The sequence below is a fragment of the Ischnura elegans genome, chromosome 13 (assembly GCF_921293095.1).
Source record: "Ischnura elegans chromosome 13, ioIscEleg1.1, whole genome shotgun sequence".
Classification (NCBI taxonomy): domain Eukaryota; kingdom Metazoa; phylum Arthropoda; class Insecta; order Odonata; family Coenagrionidae; genus Ischnura; species Ischnura elegans.
The window spans coordinates 9,168,770-9,193,268 of record NC_060258.1 but is presented as its reverse complement, the minus strand read 5'-3'; the positions used below and the strand labels follow the sequence as shown (position 1 = coordinate 9,193,268).

The 24,499-nt window shown below is 38.9% G+C and overlaps 1 protein-coding gene across 1 annotated transcript; it reads left to right on the top strand.

Moving 5' to 3' along the window:
* The first annotated feature begins 397 nt into the window (after nucleotides 1-397).
* On the top strand, nucleotides 398-16,079 carry LOC124170291. Its single transcript, XM_046549004.1, has 6 exons — nucleotides 398-515; nucleotides 1,745-1,773; nucleotides 3,846-4,047; nucleotides 12,879-13,120; nucleotides 13,943-14,240; nucleotides 15,625-16,079. Exons 1-6 carry the CDS (start codon nucleotides 477-479, stop codon nucleotides 15,844-15,846), a joined length of 1,032 nt encoding a protein of 343 aa, XP_046404960.1. The 5' UTR covers nucleotides 398-476; the 3' UTR covers nucleotides 15,847-16,079.
* The last annotated feature ends 8,420 nt before the right edge of the window (nucleotides 16,080-24,499 follow it).

Here is a 24,499-nt window from a genome sequence, read left to right as displayed (position 1 = left end):
GAATTTTCAATTATCATTTTCTTCCGCGAGAGTAATTGGAGGACGATTCAAATGGAGATCGTGGCAATTATAAGTCGTCTCTTTGCGTCACGTGACCTTCACCGACTGTAGATTCAGGCGCTTGCCGAGAGCCTAATGCTTCCTTATCATTTTGATTGAGAACAAGGAAAAAAGTTGGTGGGATGATACGCCGAATTCCGTGCGTCTTGAGAAAGAAGAGGAAAGATCTGATATCTTAATTGTGCACTTAGAGCTCAATTCGGAGCATTTCATAAATCAAATAGTGTACGGCAAACATTTCGGACGGTTTGATTCCGTTGGCAGTAAAAATGCATTTTATTTTCAATTCTCCGAACCTCATTACGGACTCGATTCAGTATATAACGGCGGCACAGTCGCCCCAGCAAGGCACACTCAAGCAGAGGACCAAACTTCTGCATTCAGCTCTTCACTGCAAGTGAGGAAACGTCGAGAAGATGGGTTACGTGCTGGCGGCCATCTTGATCATCTCCACGGTAAGTTTGTTACCTTAGCAACATCTTAGCAACCGCCCAATAGATCGCCATATTTTCTCTTACTAATACATACGATTCCATTCCGTACTTCGGTAACCAACTTACGTGCATTCACACAACAGGGGTAGCCCAGTGCTGCCCTCATGTGAACATCTTCTGACTTTAAGTAACTAGTGGCAAAAAACATTGCATTCTCCAGCAAATGATTTCACTTGCCTTCCTTGAAATCAACTCCACCGCGCAGAAGATTCTTTCGAATTTTCTCGAAATAATTAATATCGCCCTTCTCTTCATACCTCCGTTTTCCCCTTTCAGCCGTACCAGTAGCTCTAACCACGATTAAGTGGCAACGTTACGAACTACTGATATATCGGTAACCAACTTGCGTTCAGACGATGGTTAATATCTGCCGCGGTACGGACCTCAGTTACGACCGTGGTTGTGTTAACGGGCGACAGTGATTATACCTGAAGGTTGAGTTTAAACGGTGAGGGCAGAGCTCGCCTCGAAGTAAGCCTAGGTTGTGTGAATTTCACTCGTTCAAGGTAGATGAGACAGTCCCTTTCCTTGGAGCAAAACGCACTAGGTGGATTTTCTTTACGTGTGGTGACAAAAAGCTTCAAATTGGAATCGAATCCCGGACCCTTTGGGCAGCACCCAAGACATCTACCCAGCATTCACTATTCTTTTCAAGATGTAATCAGAGGTTGCCTCTATTCCTCTGAAATCACGAAAGAATTTCGTCGTTCATATTTCGCCATATCGCCAATTCAAGATGAGATGAGAGATTGCCTCCATTCTCCTAAAATTACGAAATAATTTCGTCTTTCTATTTTTTATCAAATTTTGTGTCATTACTTTGTTTTGAATCAATTTGTTTTGGGGTTCAATTGTCATCAATTTGTTTTGGGGTTGTTTACCACCTTAGCAACCCCTTAGAAACTACCCATCGAGTCGCCATTAAAAGACTTGGAGTCAGAAATTGCCACTGTTTTTTATCGTAAGTTCGTAAAGAAATTTGTAATCAATGAGTGATGTATATTTTCCGTTTTTCTCACTCGATATTCAGTGTACTACGTCATCTCAAACCATCTTGTTCTTTATGAAATGATTCATTCTCGAAATTCTATTTTACGTAGATATTTTATTTGAACGAGCTATTCTTAGAAATGTTATATGTACGTCCGAACGACGTATTGGTAATAATTGTTTTTTCTTCCTTGTTACAGGTATTCTCCGGTGGTTTTTGTAGATCGCAGTGAGTATCAATCATATTTATTTTCATGAAACAAAGGCATAAAACATTTATAATTAATAAAATAGGCATTTCCGCGAAAATGTCAACTTTTTCTCTAAAATTAAAATTTAGGCTGGAAATATTTTACCTTGATAAATCAACAGTTAAATGATTGAATTATATGAAATAAGTATTGGATTTGCTCAAACAACTTAGTTACTCATTTGGTGATCTTTGAATTCAAGATGGCTGCCAGAGATTTGTTATGAACTATTTCATCATAGTTTGCAGAGTAATATTTATCAACAAAAAACATTAGTAGTATTCTATTTCATTGTGGGTCGTGTGTAGTATAGCTTTGGCAACGTTTTTACACAAATAACAACTTTATTAACCAATGCATACAGATTTTAAAATACGGATATAAGTGAACATGCTAAATTGGTAATTCCGTCACAAAAACTTTAAATTGTTATATATATTAAATATTTATAAATATTTACATGATACCTCCATTTTGAACTCGGTGGCATCTTTTGAATTAATCGTGTATACTTCGTTTAGGTCCATAACTGTCCAACACCATTAGCTTTCTATCATAACGGTGTAATCTTCTTTCATGTAAAATTTCAATTATGACCAACAATCGGAAGCTAAAACATAAACACTGCTTATAAGATAAAGAATTGAATTCTTATTTAATATTTTTTGGGAAAGAAATAAATGCGTATTTTGTTTGCAAAATGAAACTATAGGGAGGGAAGATTGTAAGGGCTTTTGAGTCAGCGTTTGAACCGAGGGGACTGCATGGGCTACGGGCAATTCCATCCAATGAAAGGCTTATTTCTGTTGCCATTTCGGTCGCATATTAATCGGTTTTCTAAAATGTCCAAAGCGAGGTGATGAAAGCATTGCGATCCAGTTTTTTTTCTCAATATTTTGAGATTTAATTTACGTCAAATTGTGCATAAATTTCGGTTAATACCCCTAAAAGGCCGTTTTACACGGGGCACGGAATGGCGCAGGTTAGAGCTGCATCTATTTCTAAAATGGCGTGGAATTGCACGAATGCATTAACGAAATTAGAACAGGGGCTATTCTGCCGTCTCGCATCCACGCATACTCGCGTGTGTTCCAGCAATTCACCGCTTTACACGACGCAATTTTGATTGCGCCTTCACACGTACGTCAGACTGCGCAATTCCGTGTACCGTGTAAAACGGCCTTAATAGGGTAGTTTCCTTCATTAAAGAAAACGAAAGGCATTGATTGCGATTCGTTACCCACCATTAGTGCTTTCATAATTTTTGCAAATTATTTGGTTTTATAAATCCCATTTTAGACAAATGGCAATTGTCAATTTTATCCTCATTTGAAAAAGGCCAGATTGGTGCCCATGCAATGCCACTCCACGTGACGTCACAGGGACCTAGTTTCTACACGAGAGGATAGGAGTTATACATCGTCTGAGATTACCAATGCATGCATGAGGCACAGAGCTCAGGGAAACATGTCTTAATTATCACCTATTAAAACTGGCTAAGGTCGGAAAGTTTCCTTCGTTTGAAAGGGTATTAATAATCCTTATTTAAGCCAAGCGCTACCTGCTAGTAGGGTACTCCACGCTACCGCCAAGCTCGGCACCAATCAGCCTGCATTGTAGCAGCGTTCATACCCTCACAAATCAGGAGCCAGACGTCACACCGGCTTTTCCCAGCTTTCATACGTGGCCGTCGCGTTTTTGCGCGCTTGAAAATTTTTCACTTTTCATATAATCGCTAAAAATAGATATCGTTATTTAAAAATCTAAGAGCGTGAAATACGTACACCAGGAGTAATAATCTTTCGATTTAGGCAATAAAGAAATAATAGGAAACCACCCTTTTCTACCTCATTTCCCCGTTAAGCTCGGATCAGTTTACTCGTCAGCGACGCGAGTGGCGACTTTTGTAAACACTATTAAATGCGCACTGATTACGACACATCTCTAAGTTGACCTGCGTTTTCTTTCTGTAATATGCGTGGTTTGAATCTGGTACCGCACGATTTTTGGATAATAACAATCCAGCCTGTCTTTAATTCTTTCCTTCCAGCTCCTTCCTCGGCCCTGAGTTCTGCTCTGGAGGCCTAGAGGGTCCGCAGCCCATTGTATGGTCGAGGCCGTGTCGTTGGTACGTGGACTGCGTTCGCAATGATGACGGCTCGCTCACCGCATACCACGAAAAGTGTCCCAGAGGACTGCTCTTCGATCCAGTGAGCAAGACATGTACAGCTGCCGCAGTGGGGTCAGGCAGGGTACGCATAACATTATTCTTTCATAATTTATTCATTTATATACATACTTACGCGTTTCTCACCCTGATATAATCCTGAGATAGATTGCCCGAGAAGTCTGACTTGTACACAAAAATACCGAGACGTATCTGTGTCGCAACGCACGTGTAACCCAGTGAGAAATGGATCATCGAATCTACGTCGAATCTCCGTCGATTCGACGACTATAGATCGATATGTGGTCGATTTCGATTTTATTTGTTCAATCGACGATTTTTCGATGTGTTATTCTCATTGGTCAGCGGGGTCAGCGTGTTGATTGGCTAGCGACGTTGTGACAAAGTCTTAAAATTAACTGTGAGACTCTATTAAAACATATATGACACGAATAATAAAGCTAAAATTAAATAATTATTTTATTAATTCATACACGTTAGTCTTAATCTCGGAGAACAATCTTTGATTCCTTTTCATTCTGTAACTTTACCGGAAGCGCATGGCGTTGAAGCTCGAAGGCAGTCTCCAACAGTCTCTACCGGTCTCTACTAATCTTTGGACTCTGTCGATCTGATAAGCCGGTTGAACCGTGGGAAACCTGTGTCGGTTGCTGTCGGTGTTTCGCTTCGTGTCATTTCGATACCTTTAGCCTCGCGTCATAGATATCAACATCTCACATTTTTTCTCAAGGGTTTCTAATTATTATTGAATATAAATACGAAGGACTTGAGATTACAATTCACCATAATAAATTTGAAACAGTCTAATTATTTCAGCCTTCATTTGTTTAGACAATGGGTGCTCGAGTGAAATCCGTCGTTGGAGCAGCAATAGATGCTCTTTATTAGCCTAAAAGATGTATATTTCCGTAATTATTATTAGGAATCGCAGGTAAGAAGACGGTATCACGTCGATGACATCGACATAGAAAACACGTCGATGACGTCGACATCGAAAACACGTCGATGACGTCGACGTCGAAAACACGTAGATATTCGGATCATATAGACATCGATCGATGTGTTGCCATCGACGTTTTATCGATGATTTACTTCGACGTTGAATCGACGGCGATTCGATAGCTCATTTCTCACTGGGTAAGGAAGAAACGAAAATAGGAATTTGCGTCTTAAAGATGATTCTAAAAGCTGCCAACAAAATAACTTTCCAGATTGTGCCTTTAACAGATGATTAACATACAATATCAATGCATATTGATCTACTTTTCAACTCCTTGCCGGTACTCCGATAGGCGTATTCATTAATTCTTAGCATTTTCTTGGGATATGTACTATCCTACAGTTTTCCACGTTTCTCATATATCACACAAGAAATCAAAATTACTAATGTGCGCTAAATTTTTGAAGTGAAAACTTCTTTAGCGGCGTTAAGCACTTTTGCGGGATGGGGAAAAAGCATAGAATTCGCGTGAGCGTCACCGACCCGACACCGCGATCCCTACAGCGAGATATACATTTGAGTCTTCCTCACATCCTCGGTAATATAGTGGTCAGTATCCCCGTATGTCACGCGGGAGACCAGGGTTCGATCCCCCGCCGGGGAGGATTTTTTCTCAATCTCATACAATTTAAAAAAACTTTACAATGGATATTTCAACTACGCAGGCTGACTAGGTATAGTATATAAACTTTTTAAATATATTGTTAATATATAGACTGTTAAAGTCTTTTTGTTTTAAAAATATTAAAATTGAAAATAAAAATCTAAAGTGTATATTGTATAAGTTCATTAAATATAAAGAGCTCGTGCATGAACGTGCAGAAGAGTGTACACTAGGCCGGCCCTTATTTTTCAGAATTGCGAAAAGTTATGTTTTCCTGGTCTCAAAATGATCCAAATGGTGTTCATATTCACGTGTTAAAATTTGGTTACTTTAAAATAACGGCAACCCGTGCCCCAAGGGCCCTAAGTACTAAGGACCCTCAGTTGAGTATTTTGGGGCCAAAAAAGCACTATTTCTATGTAAAACGTAAAAGTAAAGGGCTTTAGGGCCGATTTTCTGTTTGTTTTAACCTATCTCTAAGCGTTTAGGAGATATCGCCCGTCGTAATGCAATCTCCCCCCTAGGGCGCCACCCCGCACCGCGGCATCGCTGAGGTATGTCCCGCACCACTTACTAGAGACTTCCCCTCAAACCCCTCCCCTCCCTCGGCAAGGACTTCGCTCCTGATGACAAGATTTACATACTTGTGGTACAGTATTGAATAGGTTGTTCCTTTTGTGTCATGATTAATGTTGTTAAAGCCTATAATGTCAATTTTAACCCTTCAATGCCGTCCTATGTATTGGGTACCGACCTCTTAAACCTTGATTTTTTGCCGCCAAACGGCCGCGAACCATTCCAGCAGGCTTTGTTCCAAAGTGCTTTTTATGTACAAAATATTATAAGCATGTGATAGAAATGTGTCTATGAATAATAAAGGAATGAAGGGAATGAGCAGGGCTTCCAGGGCTTACAAAGTAAATAGAAATATTCAAGGAAGATGAAACGAGGCAGTAGGTTCACGGATGTATATCACTGTGGATAGATAGAGATAGTTCTTGTGTATAGTGTGCAAAGGATAGGAAGAGCTAAGTTTTTTAGGATGTGAGGAGAAAAGTGGTGAAATAAATACTTTATCATGAACGTGACGTTCATTTTAAGAATAGACCAACAAGGAAAGGAAATGTAATCAAGACAAAATCCAGGCATTGAACTGGTTGGAACAGAAAGTGAAGAAATACTCGGCTCAAATTTATCGACAGTGAGAGAAGTACTATGTGTTTTCTCTATCTCCTAATGGGTTCGAAATTTGTAAGACTTAGTGCGAGAAAAACCGTGAGAAATGCGTCTCATTTATAGTATAAAACTAGAATTCCTGTTTTTACGGAAAATCGGGCGATTGAAAAGTTAGAAAAATGACGCAAAGAATGGATGAACATGCAACGGCATAAAGAGAACGCGAACTACGGTGGATATGAAGAGAAGAGAATCTTTCGTAACAAATCTTGATGATTTGCTTGGCATTACAAGGTGCGGTACCATTGAATTTTTGACGCGCGAGGAGGAAAGTGCAGTTAATCTCTCGGATAAATGTGCTAGGGCTGAAGAAATAAAGTTCTTACGCAAATAAAGAGGAGAACAAAATGCAGTTATTGGTGGAATAGATTTCAATATATTCAAGAAGAAATGAAAAGATGTGGTTCTCCGCTCCTTTTGTTGCATTAGCTCCCATCAGTGACCCGTAGTTCCTGCAAAGACTTGTTAATTACGAAAGTGTTAACCTAGACATAGCGAAAGCAGCACAAAAGAGGTTTTCAAACTACTTGTGGTACATGGGTGAGGAGTTTGTAGGCCTGTCCTTCTTTGACGGATCCATTTCTAGGTGTGAAAAAAAACGTGATACGCCGTATGTGGTCTTGTGTAGGAAAATATGATCCACCGAAGAAGGCATTATATAAACGTAAAGACATGACTAAGGTATCTATACCAAATTTTGTCACCACTAATTCGAGAAAGCTATTTAATGTATTGTAAATATGCATTGCATTCTTCGATGTGAACATACGAGAATGGGATGAACATACAAGAACGATTTGCAAATTATTCGGGGTCATCAAGTGGGAAATGATTGTGCAGCGAGAGGAGTGAAACTAATTCAAGATTTTTGGGCAGTCACGTTGAAGGAAGACAGCTTTCAAAATTTATTACTAACAATAAGTGTGACTTTTCATCGCAATACAATCCTTAAGTGCGGAAAGGCACTTTCATTGCCAAAAGTAGGATGTCAGTGAAAAATTAGAAATACAATGAAAATCTTTTTTATTTTGGTTAATGTACCGAAATTCATGGACAGAGTGAAAATAAATTGATCTCTTGGATTGGAAGTATTGTTATGGCAATTAAATTCTTTCTAAGGTAAGCACATTTCTTCAGAGGCTAGATCTTGACATCAGGAGCAAAGTCCTTGCCGAGGGAGGGGAGGGGTTTGAGGGGAAGTCTCTAGTAAGTGGTGCGGGACATACCTCAGCGATGCCGCGGTGCGGGGTGGCGCCCTAGGGGGGAGATTGCATTACGACGGGCGATATCTCCTAAACGCTTAGAGATAGGTTAAAACAAACAGAAAATCGGCCCTAAAGCCCTTTACTTTTACGTTTTACATAGAAATAGTGCTTTTTTGGCCCCAAAATACTCAACTGAGGGTCCTTAGTACTTAGGGCCCTTGGGGCACGGGTTGCCGTTATTTTAAAGTAACCAAATTTTAACACGTGAATATGAACACCATTTGGATCATTTTGAGACCAGGAAAACATAACTTTTCGCAATTCTGAAAAATAAGGGCCGGCCTAGTGTACACGCTATAAAAATACAGGCCAGTACAATTTAAGGCAGTTTATTTTATGTGCATAGTGAACAATCATAGGTTTGAAGCATATTAAATAAAAGAAATAAAAGCATATTATATTTTAATATATAAATGATGTTACTTTCTATTCATACACGTCGTATTTTTAATATATATTTAATAATAAACAGTTTGCTGAAAAATATAATTTCAATTTTTGTTGAAAAATGAGTGTTACTGGAAAAATTAGTTCTTTAATAATATTAAATCTATATAAAAAATAAATGGATAATAATTATTTCAGTTTTCACTTCTGTCGGCCAGTCCCACAACTGCCCCGCTTTTTATCTTGACTACGGCCTGGTATTTATTCCAGTGGTAACTAACATTTCCATAAGTCAATATTTAAATAATGCTTAAGTTATTTCGGGTATCAGTAAGTAATTAACCCACATCTTAGTGTTCATCGAAAGTTCTTACGCATCACATTAAGCTTTTATAATTTATTCATTTATATACTATAGCTGACCCGGGAAATATTTTTTTATTGCCACATAAATAATTTCTAGAGAATATTTTTGATAAAACAAATCCTGGAGTACAGGTCACTGGGGCGCAGCTAGGAATTAAGGCAGGGGGTGTATTTAGGTGCAACTAATACCAGGGTGCGTGGGGGGTATGGAATACCCACCAGGATAAGCGGTAGGTGCGAGATTAATAAAATGCGGAATTTTAAAGATAAATGGTTCACAATGGTGAGTTTTACGGCTTTCTGAGGGATATTTTATTAATCCTTACACTATTCTATAAGTAATACTAATCCAATTAAGTGAAATTGATTAAACTTAAAAAAATTTCTGAGCTCTGGAAGGGGGGGGTTTTATCCCCCAAACCTAATTTATTCATTCATTGCCTACCAGGTTGCCTACAATAGTTGCTCTCAACAATCAAATGGACTATCCTCTTGGTATAAATAATTAGCGATTAATATGAGACTCGAGATAAAAGTAGGTGGGGAAAAACTTGAGCAGGTAGAGTAATTCAACTATTTGGGCAGCGCATTAGGGGAAAACGGACACAGTAGCAAAGACATCAGGATGCACTTGCAAAGGAGGCGAGGGTGCCGACAAATTCGGGAGGCAACAGGGTGATTTCCTTCATCAAAGAATGCGAAATAAAGGCATTGATTGCGATTCGTTACCCACCATCAGTATATTCATAATACCTATACAAATTATTTGGTTTTATAAATCCCAGTTTAGAGGAATGGCCACGGTCAATTTCAACCTCATTTGAAAAAGGCCAGATTGGCACCCATACGATGCCACTCCACGTGACGTCACAGGGACCTAGTTTCTATACGAGTAGATAGGAGTTTAACATCGTCTGAGATTACCAATGCATGCATGAGGCACAGAGATTGTCTAAGGTCGGAAAGTTTCCTTCGTTTGATAAGGTATTAATAATCCTTATTTAAGCCAAGCGATACCTGCTAGCAGGGTACTCAGCTACCTGCTAGCAGCCTGCGTCGTATCAGCGCTCAAGTCTCGCCCAAAGGTCACCTCACACGCCGACAGCTGAAACCAGAAATGCGTCACACGGGCTTTTCCCATCATTCATACTTAGCCGTTGCGTTTTCGAGCGCTTTAAATTTTTCACTTTTCGTTTAATCGCGAAAAATAGATATCGTCATTCGAAAATCTTAGCGCATGAAATGCGCACTCCAGAATACAAAAATTTGCTTCTGAATATAACTCAAGGTACTCTCTCCAATCGTGGTAAAAGTATATTAACATTAAATTGTCATCCAATTCTGAGCTATCCTGAAAATTTCAGAGCTCTAATTAATCCGGAAGTGGTCGAAATTTGAGTCGCAAGATTTTTTCCAGAAGGACAAACAAGGAAGCGAGTACAGTGAAACGTGGTAAAAAAAATCATATTCGCATTGCGTTGAGGTGCGAAATAGTGCATACATTTCGTTCCTAGTTATGTTTTCTTTTGTCTAAATTATTTGGTAAATATTTGGCGTGAATAGCGTTTTCATTTGTCTAAATTATTTGGTGAATCATTGGCGTGAATCGCGTTTTCTTTTGTCTAAATTATTTGGTGAATCTTTGGCGTGAATCACGTTTTATTTTGTCTAAATTATTTCGTGAATCTTTTACGTGAATCGCGTTTTCTTTTGGCTAAATTGTTTGGTGAATCTTTTACGTAAATCGCGTTTTCTTTTGTCTAAATTATTCGGTGAATCTTTGGCGTGAATCGCGATTTCTTTTGTCTAAATTATTTGGTGAATTTTTGGCGTGAATTGCGTTTTCTTTTGTCTTAATTATTCGGTGAATCTTTGGCGTGAATCGCGATTTCTTTTGTCTAAATTATTTGGTAAATCTTTTGCGTGAATTGCGTTTTCTTTTGTCTAAATTATTTGGTAAATCTTTTGCGTGAATTGCGTTTTCTTTTGTCTAAATTATTTGGTGAATCTTTGGCGTGAATCGCGTTTTATTTTGTCTAAATTATTTGGTGAATATTTGGCGTGAATCGCGTTTTTCTTTTGTCTAAATTATTCGGTGAATCTTTTGCGTGAATTGCGTTTTTCTTTTGTCTTAATTATTCGATGAATCTTTGGCGTGAATCGCGTTTTCTTTTGTCTAAATTATTTGGCGAATCTTTTGCGTGAATCGCGTTTACTTTTGTCTTAATTATTCGGTGAATCTTTGGCGTGAATCGCGTTTTCTTTTGTCTAAATTATTTGGCGAATCTTTTGCGTGAATTGCGTTTTCTTTTGTCTTAATTATTCGGCGAATCTTTGGCGTGAATCGCGTTTTCTTTTGTCTAAATTATTTGGTAAATCTTTTGCGTGAATTGCGTTTTCTTTTGTCTAAATTATTTGGTGAATCTATGGCGTGAATCGCGTTTTCTTTTGTCTAAATTATTTGGTGAATATTTGGCGTGAATCGCGTTTTTCTTTTGTCTAAATTATTCGGTGAATCTTTTGCGTGAATTGCGTTTTTCTTTTGTCTTAATTATTCGGTGAATCTTTGGCGTGAATCGCGTTTTCTTTTGTCTAAATTATTCGGTGAATCTTTTGCGTGAATCGCGATTTCTTTTGTCTAAATTATTTGGTGAATTTTTGGCGTGAATTGCGTTTTCTTTTGTCTTAATTATTCGGCGAATCTTTGGCGTGAATCGCGTTTTCTTTTGTCTAAATTATTTGGTAAATCTTTTGCGTGAATTGCGTTTTCTTTTGTCTAAATTATTTGGTAAATCTTTTGCGTGAATTGCGTTTTCTTTTGTCTAAATTATTTGGTGAATCTTTGGCGTGAATCGCGTTTTCTTTTGTCTAAATTATTTGGTGAATATTTGGCGTGAATCGCGTTTTTCTTTTGTCTAAATTATTCGGTGAATCTTTTGCGTGAATTGCGTTTTTCTTTTGTCTTAATTATTCGGTGAATCTTTGGCGTGAATCGCATTTTCTTTTGTCTAAATTATTTGGCGAATCTTTTGCGTGAATCGCGTTTTCTTTTGTCTAAATTATTTGGTAAATCTTTTGCGTGAATTGCGTTTTCTTTTGTCTAAATTATTTGGTGAATCTATGGCGTGAATCGCGTTTTCTTTTGTCTAAATTATTTGGTGAATATTTGGCGTGAATCGCGTTTTTCTTTTGTCTAAATTATTCGGTGAATCTTTTGCGTGAATTGCGTTTTTCTTTTGTCTTAATTATTCGGTGAATCTTTGGCGTGAATCGCGTTTTCTTTTGTCTAAATTATTCGGTGAATCTTTTGCGTGAATCGCGTTTACTTTTGTCTTAATTATTCGGTGAATCATTGGCGTGAATCGCGTTTTCTTTTGTCTAAATTATTTGGCGAATCTTTTGCGTGAATCGCGTTTTCTTTTGTCTAAATTATTTGGTAAATCTTTTGCGTGAATTGCGTTTTCTTTTGTCTAACTTATTTGGTGAATCTTTGGCGTGAATTGCGTTTTCTTTTGTCTAAATTAATTGGTGAATCTTTGGCGTGAATCGCGTTTTATTTTGTCTAAATTATTTGGTGAATATTTGGCGTGAATCGCGTTTTTCTTTTGTCTAAATTATTCGGTGAATCTTTTGCGTGAATTGCGTTTTTCTTTTGTCTTAATTATTCGGTGAATCTTTGGCGTGAATCGCGACTTCTTTTGTCTAAATTATTTGGTGAATATTTGGCGTGAATCACGTTTTCTTTTGTCTAAATTATTTGGTGAATCTTTGGCGTGAATCGCGTTTTCTTTTGTCTAAATTATTCCGTGAATCTTTTCCGTGAATTTCATTTTCTTTTGTATAAATTATTCGGTGAATCTTTGGCGTGAATCGCGTTTATCTTTTGTCTAAATTATTCGGTGAATCATTTAGCTCGTTTACATGACATGACTTCAGCCCAACCACCTTAATTATTACCTACCGTTGTTTTTCCTAAAAAATCCGCTATTATTGCTCCGCACTCTCATTTGCACCTGTATTATCCTTTCCGACTTCAGGTCAGACCGAGGAGAATGGTGAAGAGGGCAGCTGACCCGTTGTGTGATGGTAAGGCGCTTAACTGCGACAGCGCCTGCAAAAAACTTCAAATCTGCGCCGATTTGGGCGACGGATTCCAGACATTAACAAGTGTGACTTGCGGAGGTAGCACCCCTTACTGCAGCAACAAAGTGACACCCGCTTCCTGCGTGAGTCAAGTTCCAGAGGATTGCGATTCTGGATTCAAGTGCTTAGCGGAAGGGTAAGTGATATCTCACAGGGATGGGTTACGTACCGGAAAATTGCACAAGCCGCTTATAAAAATTTGCTATCAGTGACGAGTACCATTTGCGATTTTCAAAAGTAACCGGCTTCAGGTTTGCCATCGACTAAGTAAGCTATCGTCCTGAAAACGAGGGACTATCCTTTCGTAATAGTTTTCATTCAGCGGCCTATTTCTTCTGAGGCGTACGGCTTAGGGATTTCTTCTAAAGAATCTCGTCTCGCGTTGAATTAAACCGAACAAATTGTTCACAGTATCATCGTCTCCTGCGATTAAAATCGCCAGCGCTTCTACTGGAATCGCATTACCGCCCATTTTGAATGTTTCTGCTGTTTGGTCACGTGACTGATCACTGCTCAGCAACCGTTGAGCAGATCGCAACGACCGGTCGCTCACCGGTGAGGGGTCTCTTGATCCCGGTGAGTATCCGCTGAACGCGAGCAATAACGTGTTTTGGATATATATCAAACTCATTTCGATATCCGATGGATGTCGTCTGCTGCTACCAAACACCTCATAGGTAGCTCGCACGCTTGAGTCTCTAAAAGAGTCGCCAAAAACGAGTAAGATGACCTCAATACGTAACTTTTAATAAATACTCGTTTAAAATTACTGTTTTTGAGTCCTAAAAATCAAGTTTTCAACATCAAAAATACCAAAAATATTCCATGGAGGACACCCTTTTGCCCTGGGGTATTTTCCATGCACTCGAAATCTCTGGTAATTTCAAAACCCTCACTATGCCACCGCTCACGATATTAACTCACAGGGCTTTATGTAGATGTATCTTATCTTTTACAGGACCATCCCGGATCCGAAAAACTGTTCAGTGTACCACTACTGCTATCCGGTAGGGACAACGCTGAAAGATGCGATGGGTTACTGCGATCCTGGATACGTCTTCTCCTCCGAACTTGAAGGCTGCAAACTCAGGACTAGTTCCTACGACTGCCACGTGGCCACGTGTCCTTCCGGCGCCACCGGCTTATACGCATTCCCCTCGGAGCCTCGCTTCTATGTCGTATGCGAAGCAGGGTCTCCCATTTATGTGCTCAAATGTCCGGATGGGAAGGAGTACACCAACAAAGGAATTTGCGAGGTAAGCAACACACCCGAATTGTATCAGGGTGCCTTTATGCTTTTACCTACTAAAGACGTAAATATACGTGTGGACGTTTCTTGACCCGGGATACGAAAGCCGTATATTTCCGTCTGAGATTTTCAGACGGAAATATACGGCTGACCAGAATAGCGAAAGCCATATATATACGTTTCCTAGCTCTCCCCCTATTATGACGGTCGTGGGTGTATAACGTCTTTGTTTCGGGACCCAATAATAATGCGGGGTTTAGGCTTTACCCTCGGAATCCGGGAGCGGGTACCCTGACCCCTCGTCTCTTATTACCCCTCTTAGCGGTAAGGGACAGCGGTCATACAATTGTTTAACCAGTAAGTTTTCGAAATAATTATTTGTTCATTTCTCTAGAAAAAAATAGAAACTTTTCTTTTGCGCAGTAAAGTTTAATGGCTAAATATGTAGCTGCCGCAATAATAGGGTGGTTTCCTATTATTTTTATCGTCTTAATATAAAAATTATTACTCCTGGAGTACGTATTTCATGCTTTTAGATTTTTTAAATCACGATATCTATTTTTCGCGATTAAATGAAAAGTAAAAAATTTCAAGCGCGCGAAAACGCGACCGTTAAGTATCAATGCTTGGAAAAGCCCATGTGACGTCATTCTAGTTCCGGCTGCCGCTGTGTGAGGCTACTTTTGAGTGCCGCTACGATGCAGGCTGCTGGCAGGTAGCAGATAACCTCGCTAGCTGGTTGCGCTTTGCTTGAATAAGGATTATTAATACCCTATCAAATGAACGAAACTTTCCAAACTTAGGCAGTTTTAATAGGTGATTATTAAGACATGTTTCCCTGAGCTCTGCGCCTCATGCACGCATTGGTAATCTCAGACGATGTATAACTCCTATCTACTTGTATAAAAACTAGGTCCCTGTGATGTCACGTGGAGTGGTATCGCATGGGCGCCAATCTGGCCATTTTCAAATGAGGTTAAAATTGACCGCTGCCATTCGTCTAAACTGGGATTTCTAAAACCAAATAATTTGTATATAATGAATAATGGTGGTTTACGAATCGCAATCAATGCCTTTCGTTTTCTTTGATGAAGGATACTACCCTATCATAATTGAGTAGAAATTGTTCAAATTTTTTTTTTAGAATGAGGAGTCTGGTGATTTAATTTCTACCACAAACAGCTCTGGGTTAGAAAGTGCTGAACCAACTAAACGCCTTCAAAGCAAATGATTTGTAGCGATGAATGGCAACTTTTTGATTCCATGTGGTGTGTGGTTCGACCCAATTTAGGGGCAGGGGACCACATTAGCCTCCCCCCTCCCAAAATAGAATCGCCATTGACAGCTAACGGAGGACCCATGTTCATAATTAACGTTTTATTTTGTTGCAGGTGGTTTGCAAAAAAGCCGGCAGATTCCCGAACCCAGACGTCCCGAAATGCCAGGGTTACATCGAGTGCTTGGCCTCCACCTCATACGGACCTCCTTACAAGAGATACGAGAGAAAGTGCCCGGGGGCTCAAACATTCAATCCTTCCTCGAGCAAGTGCGAAAACAATTATACGTGTCCTGCTGCACCTGCCCCTCCTCCAGCAACTACCGTGAAGCCTTAATGAGATGTACGTTTCATCCCCAACGTTGGCAGCCATTAAGGGAGTCATGGCAACACCATTGTTGACCTCCCGACAAGAGACCCTGTTTGGACATGATTAACGGACAATTATTACCGGCTGGTTAATCCCACAACTTCTTAAAGCAATGCTTAAAACTCAAATGTAGTGAGTACCATCGATTATTATCTACGATGTAATCTTTCTCAACACTGAATAAATATCCTCGCAGAATATTCCATTTCTCATTTCATTATTCTCCTCTTCAATTTCCGTATGAAAACGAACACATTTTATTTTTCCTAATTTCCAAAATTCCTGTGTTAATTGTCCATATCTCTTTATAACGAGAGTTCGTTACAAGGAGACATGTTGCACTCACAAAAGAAGGCATCTCGAGAGTGAGAGATTCTATGTGTGATCCTCTTGCACTTCATAACCACAATTTTTCCTTAATTCCTGTGTTAAGTGTACTTACTCGTTATAACGAAGGTTCGTCATGAAGAGACCTTCTGTACTTAAACTAGAACATCTCCAGAGTGGTGTTCGGGATTTGAACGACGATGTAATTTTATGAAAATGTGCGGGAAAATTAGAAAATCGTCAGGGCTTTCTTTCCCATAGGCCCGGGTTCGAGAGATAATCGCAAGTACAGATTTCGCCATGGTTTTCATTCATGGCAAAAGAGCCTGTTTGAATATGGTTATCGAACAATTTTTACAGGCTGGTTAAACCCAGACCTTCTTTGAAGCGATTCTTAAAAGCAAATGTAGTGAATTGCATTGATTACCTACGATGTAATATTCCTCAGCACTGAATAAAAGTCCTCGGAATAAAATTCCATCTCTATTGCATTATTCTCCTCCTTAACTTCCCAATGAAAATGATCACATTTTCCTGATTTCCAAAATTTATGTGTTAAGTGTCCGTACTTCCTATAACGAGAGTTCGTTATAAAGAGACATTTTGCACTCGCAATAGATAATATCTCCGGAGTGGTGTTCAGGATTTGAACGACGATATTTTTTCTGAAACTATGCGGACAATTTAGAAAAATCATTGCGGCTTCCTTTCCCTCAGGCCCGGGTACGAAATAAAATAGCAGGTATAAATTTCGCCATGGCGACAGAATGGGGTGCTCTCATAAAATTAAAAAGGGAATTTTTTTACATTCCTTTATAAGTAAGTTAAATTTATTAACGTATGCGAAATATGACTTCATAATTCTCAATACTCTTGTTACTAGAGAACTTCAAAGTTCGCAAAAATTACTAAATTCTTTCGCGCTACAAGAACGCCCTGTGACGTCAGAATGCGAGTAAGCAGACTGGCTCCATGGCAACAACAAAACAGTAACGACGATAACAAACATCTACGATAATACTGATTCATAAGTTAAAGGGTGTGTGGAGACAGTTGTGAATAGTTTAAAAGTTTTACGGTGCGTATATTGCGCAATGGTTGACTTCGAAAAGACGCATTCTGGGAACATTCTGAAGGTAGATTAATATAGTAATTTTCTAATACTGTGGAAATCGCCGTAGACAATGATGATGAAAAAGTAATAAGCGCTTTTTTTAAAAGTCTGTTCTGCATCTTCCAGTATGCATACATTCTTTAAACCTGCCAATTATTCAGGATAAATATTTCACATGACTGATGATGAAATTGACACATAAAAAAATAAATTGTACAGAGAGATACATAGGTTTTTCTAAAACTGGGACAAATAGTCTACTCTCTACTGGCATCACGTAAACGTATTGTTTTCTGGACTCTGACGTCACGATCAGCCAACATGGCGATGGGTCGTTTGGAGCGCAAGATTCAAGGATAATTTTCAAATTGGAATTTTACGAATAGTACGCAAGTTAGAGAAGAATTGCTTGCATTGTAATTTTCAGCACGAAGGATATTTTTGTATCGCATAATCATCCATTTTCAGTGGAAATCCCCATTGTTGTCATCCCTACAAGAGGCGAGGCTCTATTCAGGATTGATTGTTGAATAATTCATATCGGCTGATAAATCCGAAAACTTCTTTAAAGCAATGCTTAAAAATCAAATGTAGTGACTAGCATTGATTGCCTACGATGTAATCTTCCTCAGCACTGAATAAAAGTCCTCGGAATAAAATTTCATCTCTATTGCATTATTCTCCTCCTTAACTTCCCAATGAAAATGATCACATTTTCCTGATTTCCAAAATTTATGTGTTAAGTGTACGTACTTTCTATAACGAGAGTTCGTTATAAAGAGACATTTTTCACTCGCAATAGATGACATCTCAGGAGTGGTGTTCAGAATTTGAACGACAATATTTTTTCCGAAACTATTCGGAAAATTTAGAAAAATCATTGCGGCTTCCTTTCCCTCATGGCCCGGGTTCGAAATAAAATAGCAGGCATAAATTTCGCCATGGAGACACAATTGTTGTCATCCCTACAAGGGGCGAGGCTCTATTCAGGATTGATTGTTGAATAATTGATATCGGCTCTTAAATCCCAAAATTTCTTTAAAGCAATGACTAAAAATCAAATGTAGTGAGTAGCATTGATTGCCTACGATGTAATCTCCCTCAGCACTGAATGAAAATCTTCGGAAGATCAATCCGTGTCTTTTCAATATTACCTGGGTTATCCTCCTGAATTTCCGAATGAAAATTAAAGAAATAGTGTATGGTTCGACCTAATTTAGGGGCGGGGGACCGCATTAGCCTCCCCCCCCAATGGATTCGATGATAGATACTCGATAGCCCTCGTGTTTTTTAATTATTAATAATACTAACATCTGAGTAAGCGCATAATTACAAAACTGGAGCAGTTGAAGAAAAAATTTATAAAACCTAAATAGCATTGTTGTGGCAGTCTGAGCCACGGCCATTGGAGATGGATACGCTGATTGTAAGTTGACGTTATCGACGGCACCTCATTCATTCATGTAATTAAAACGATTTTGATGTTTTCTAGTGTCTATAATGCTTTTGTGTACAACAACTTCATCCATTTCTTCATTTGAACCAGAAAATTCGTCGTTTAGGACTGCCTGTGCTTGATTCGTAAGGTGAATACAACTTTTTCTCGCCGCTTGGAGATTTATACGAACATATTTTGTGCCAAAATATTGTTATTTTCAACGTGACAACTACCTTTAATCTACTGCTGTTTTTCACAATGCCAGTGGTTGTGATGCACAAAGTTTGACAGGGTTAAAAATTATCTGCCAAGAGTTGTTGAATCAGTGCTCAATTGTGATTGGTTTGTAAACAGTGGTATTACGCTATCGAGAAATGTCTGAGAGACATGTAAAAATTGACAGTCGCGTGTTTACCTTCGTTATTCACCGTAGAGTTTCTATTTAAAGATAAATATCCGACGATAGAGGCTCGAAAGCCCTCATATTTTGTATTATTTATAATATTAATATCTGAGTAAGGGGATAACATATAAAACTGGAGCAGTTAAACCAAAAATTATATAATACCTACATAACATCGTTGTAGGAGTCTGAGCCACGGCCGTTGGAAGGGGGATGCGTTAATTGTAAGTTGATGTTTTCGACGGCATATCATTCATTTAAGTATGTAATTAGAACGATTTTTATGTTTACTAATGTCCGCTTAGCTTTTATATACAATAACTTCATACGTTTATTCGTGGGTACAGAAGAATTCATCGTTTAGGACTATCTGTGCTTGTATTATGGGGTGAATTCCAGTCAATGCGACTTTTGCTCACTGATTGGAGACATCTAGGAACATTTTTGTGCCAAAATAGTGTTATTTTCAACGTGACATCTCCCGTTAAGCTAATGCTAATAATCACAGTGCCAGTGGCTGTAGTGCACAAAGTTTGACAATTTTGAAAAATATCGGCCAAGAGTTATCAGTGTTCCATCGTGATTGAATTGTGAAAAGTGCTGTTACGCTATCGATAAATGTCTAACAGTAGTGTAAAAATTGTCAGTGGCGTGTTAATCTCCGTTGTTCACCGTAGATATGACATTTCACGATCAAGCTATTGAAATAAAAACTGTGTGTGAAGTTTGTTATTCCATTATTTCAACGAATAGTAGTGAAAAAAAAATCACCTGTGTCACTTGCGTGGGCTAATTTAAGGCTTTAAATCAGTGATTAAATAGTAGTCTTCATCATAACGAGATCTGTGACTGTAAGTTGTACGTGATGAATATCAGAATGGTAGAGACTTCCAGTTTTTGATAATTGTATTTGCCTATTTCCCACCATATTTCTATGGTGTGTGCTAGTATATCGTTTGTGGATTTACCTGTATTATTGAAATAGGTTGTAACTTGTGTGTGTTGGCAGCGGAACCGATTCGCGATCTCACATGTGAATTGTGGGCAGATTGTTTTGCTGTGATTGTGTATTCGTGACACCAATGAAATGGTGAAACTCTGTCACATTACCTCGAAATAAAATTTTCTTGCAACCAGAAGTGCATATCTTCTGTTTCTTTAACCGTAATATGGGCAACATATTTTTCTGACGTAATCGGGCAAGGTGAGTCCAATGGACTCTTTTAACTTAAGCTTTTAATTTGAACTATTAAACAGTGAAAAATATTACTTTTCACATCAATTTGAAGATATTGTGCACTATAGAATCATGTAACATAAAATTGATTATTTTTTGTTCAACAAAAGCTTTACATTACTTATTAATTTCATACATAGTCAAACAGCGAGTACAGTGGACCCTTTTGACTAATTCTTTCTGTTTTCACTACATAAAACACCAAATATTTATCGTTACGTGTAAATAGCGATAATTTTATATTATTTTGACAATTCAAACCAAATGTTTGTAAAATTCACATTGCTTTTTTACATTTCGCGCAAACAGACTCACCTTGCCCAGAATTGTGGGAATTCAGGGAAAAAAATTATTTCTAAGTTACTTTAATTCCGAAAGAAGTTTGAATTACTCTAATTTATAGTAAATATAAAATCAGAAGAAGTAAAAAATTTACAACATGCTGACATTTCAATAACATAATAAAATTCTCAAAAATGTGATGCGATGAGTCCATTAGACTCACCTTGCCCGTATTAGGGTTAACTCACCAATGCTTTTCATAGATGGCAGCCTAAATGTTACTTTTCATTATTTATAAAAGTGCCTTTCTTGTGATCTCCGAAATGGCATTAGCTTTCCAAACCCCGTTACCTACACAAAAGGAATCCAGAGCATTTTTATTTCATACAAGTATTTTTTTCTTTCTATTATTTAGGCTCTTCACAAAAGTATTCGTGATGGATTTTCATATATATTTTTTTAAGACAGTGCGGTACCAGTTTTGATGGGATTGGTGGTTCGCCTATCCCGTCGGCCCTAAAAATACTTCTGTCGCAAATTTGTAATTTTCTACCATGTAAATTGTCATTACCTGCGTCTGCTTACATGTGATTTTTGTAGCTTTCTTTCTCAAGTCACTGCTAATTAATGTTTTATTCGACATTTTCTCCTAAAAATGAGACTAAGGGAGCAAAAAATCGTTCATTTGTTCCTTTTATGATATAAATTAACGAATAACATGCCCCGATATATCCATAAATAACACCATTGTCTTATTCAGTGGATTCGAAACACTGTAATCATTTGCCATTGGCTACCTAGCCGTTTTTGGGATGCAGCAGATCAGAATTTTTCATGCGAACGTCAAATCCGCCGCATCGCTCCTCTCCGGCCCCCGGAGAAGTCGTCTCCGCGTAGCGGTGACTCTCCGACCGTCCCATTCGCCACACCGTCCCACAGGGGACAGCGTGACACCGTGTAACGAACGGAAACTCCGCCGGCCGACCAAGTCAATACTATACGTTGTCAGCAGGCCTTTAAATATGTATGGGAGGTTAGGAAGTGGAGGCCATGGATCATCGACGGCTCTTGCCTATAAATAGAGTTTGTTTGTTGATATAAGAAAATATACAGGGCAATAATCATACTCCGTATTCTATACGCCTCACCCATATGGTCCTGCTCCCTAACCAAAAGCAACAAAAACAAGCTTGAAATACGCTCTCGGAAAATCTTAAGAAACATCTTGAAGATACCCACCTGCCTAGGAAATGAGTATCTACACGAGCTTGCTGATGAGCCAACCCTGACCTGGAGGATGAATGATGCAGCAGCGAAATTCTACGACAAAGCAGCCTTGAGCAACGTCAAAACTATCAACGATTTATCAAACGACGTCCCACAATAGGGTGGTTTCCTATTATTTTTTTATTGCCTACATAGAAAGATTATTACCCCTGGAGTACGCATTTCACGCTTTTAGATTTTTAAATGACGATATCTATTTTTCGCGATTAAATGAAAAGTGAAAAATTTCAAGCGTGCCAAAACGCGACGCGTAAGTATGAATGCCGGGAAATCTCTCCGTGTGACGTATTTCTGGTTCCCGCTGCCGCCCTGTGAGGTGACCTTGAGGGAGGCTTGAGCGCTGATACGACGCAGGCTACTAGCGGGTAGCTGTGTACCCTGCTGGCTGGTAGCGCTTGGCTTAAATAAGGATTATTAATACCTTATCAAATGAAGAAAACTTTCCGACCTTAGGCAGTTATAATAAGTGATTATTAAGAGATGTTTCCCTGAGCTCTGTGCCTCATGCATGCATTGGTAACCTCAGATAATGTAAAACTCCTATCTACTCGTATAGAAACTAGGTCCCTGTGACGTCACGTGGAGTGGCATCGCATGGGCGCCAATCTGGCCTTTTTCAAATTAAGTTAAAATTGACCATTGCCATTCGTCTAAACCGGTATTTCTAAAACCAAATAATTTGTATATTATGAATACAGTCATGGTGGGTAACGAATCGCAATCAATGCCTTTCGTTTTCTTTGATGAAACAAACTACCCTATGGTGGGATACCTACCGATATCATCCACAACCTTGGCCAAACACCAGCCCCCGAAGAAAGATTAATTTCTCAATGAATTAATCACCAGCGCGGGAAGCCGTGCACTAAACCAGCAACAGCGGCTGAGAGCCGGAAAGGGCGAAGAGTCGAATCCGTTCCCCGGAGAACGGGAATATCCTCACCTGCAAGAAAGAGTCCGTTTCCCTACTTTAAGCACACGATTCAAGTCCATTCCCCGTAGTAGCATATGGAATGCACTCAAAGAAAGAAGCCTTTTAGCGTACTTCCTGCAGTGCCCAGCGATTGCATAGTAAGAGTCAATCTTAGCTATACAATTAGCAATAGATTATACAACGTTTAAAGAACAACACCCCCCTTGCCAACGAACAAGTGCTCCCCTCCCACTCCCCTCTCTTTTCCATCCCCATCAATGATCTCCTACAGTGACAACCTTTAAATTTTCAAGTGCCTATCCACCTGTGTGCCTTTCCAAGAACGAATACTAAGCAGTGCCTTTGCCTAAATACCCCCAGTGACCCATGTCCTTCGGGGAAATCATTAACCCATACCAGCACCTTCCACAGCCGGACTCAACGACCTTCCATTGACTATTGTCATTTAGAAAACTCAATGTACCCTGCTAATCCTCTCTTTCTTACCCAACACCGCCACCTTCTTTAGCTCTCGTCTCCTCACCCACCTTAACCCTGCCCTCCCCTCGCTGGTCAGATACCTATCCTCACAGGAAAAACCCTTAACCCAAATCAAGGCTGCCCCTTTCCCCCTTATCCCCCCTCTCCCTATTCCATTCCGTGTTTAACCCTCACCCCCGCCCTTTCAACCAGTCCTTATCCTTTCCGATAGATGTCCTCACTGTCACTTGTGTACTTTGTTTACAAATGTATGATGCATGCAAGATCAGTCACCTGACGATGTAACCAAGTTACGAAACCCGGGTCGTGCCCATAATTAAATAACAGTGAACCTTACGAAGTTTTATTTCCTTACTTCCAATATGGAGAGGTTTCACAAAGTAAAGCCTGAAGTTATTAATTATATATTTCTTTAATTTTACTATCTGGTGATTATTTTATATCACTATTATAACCATTGTCAAGATATAAAAGTGAATGTGGCCATATATAGCATCCTCACGCTTGTATTTCTACGAAATAGCGCTTTTTTCAGAAGCACAGTTTATGGAGAATAATGACCGTGATACATACTTAGGAGAGTTAAATAAATATTTAAATTGAGCGTAATGAATAAATTAATTGAATTTCTAAGAAAACATACATCATCCGATGCAAGTACCTAATATACCTTCCGCGAAAACGAAATCATTTACTAAAAAATGCTAATTTTCTCTCCACTTGCCTTCAAGAGATGGTAATTGGGTCATATTCAGAGTATTTTCCTCGAATGGTACAATCGCGTCCATAAATTGCGTTCTCTACGAAGGAAAGGCGACTTTTTTTATTGTTTTTTTTTAATCGCGTCTTCTGTTTCATTAAGAGTATTTGAAGGCGAGGAGATTGCGACGTTTTTTTTTATTTCCTCTTCAATTTTCACAAATGTGGTTATTACACTTTAAAAACACTTTTTATAAGTTAAAAACTACGGGAGCAAAGACACATGCGCACGCCACAACATTAACAATCCAACTCCCTATACACTAGTGATATGGGTCGTTCATGAACGATTCGATCAAAACGATTGAATCACTAGGTGAATCAAATGACTCATGATTCACTTCGTTAAACAAGTCGAT

What these genes read in the sequence shown, in the direction of transcription:
- LOC124170291 (XM_046549004.1), top strand. Translation starts at nt 477, where the DNA reads ATGGGTTACGTGCTGGCGGCCATCTTGATCATCTCCACG. An exon ending in GGTGGTTTTTGTAGATCGCA is followed by an intron (nt 1,774 to 3,845) that starts GTGAGTATCAAT and finishes CTTTCCTTCCAG; the next exon opens with CTCCTTCCTCGGCCCTGAGT. An exon ending in CCGCAGTGGGGTCAGGCAGG is followed by an intron (nt 4,048 to 12,878) that starts GTACGCATAACA and finishes TTCCGACTTCAG; the next exon opens with GTCAGACCGAGGAGAATGGT.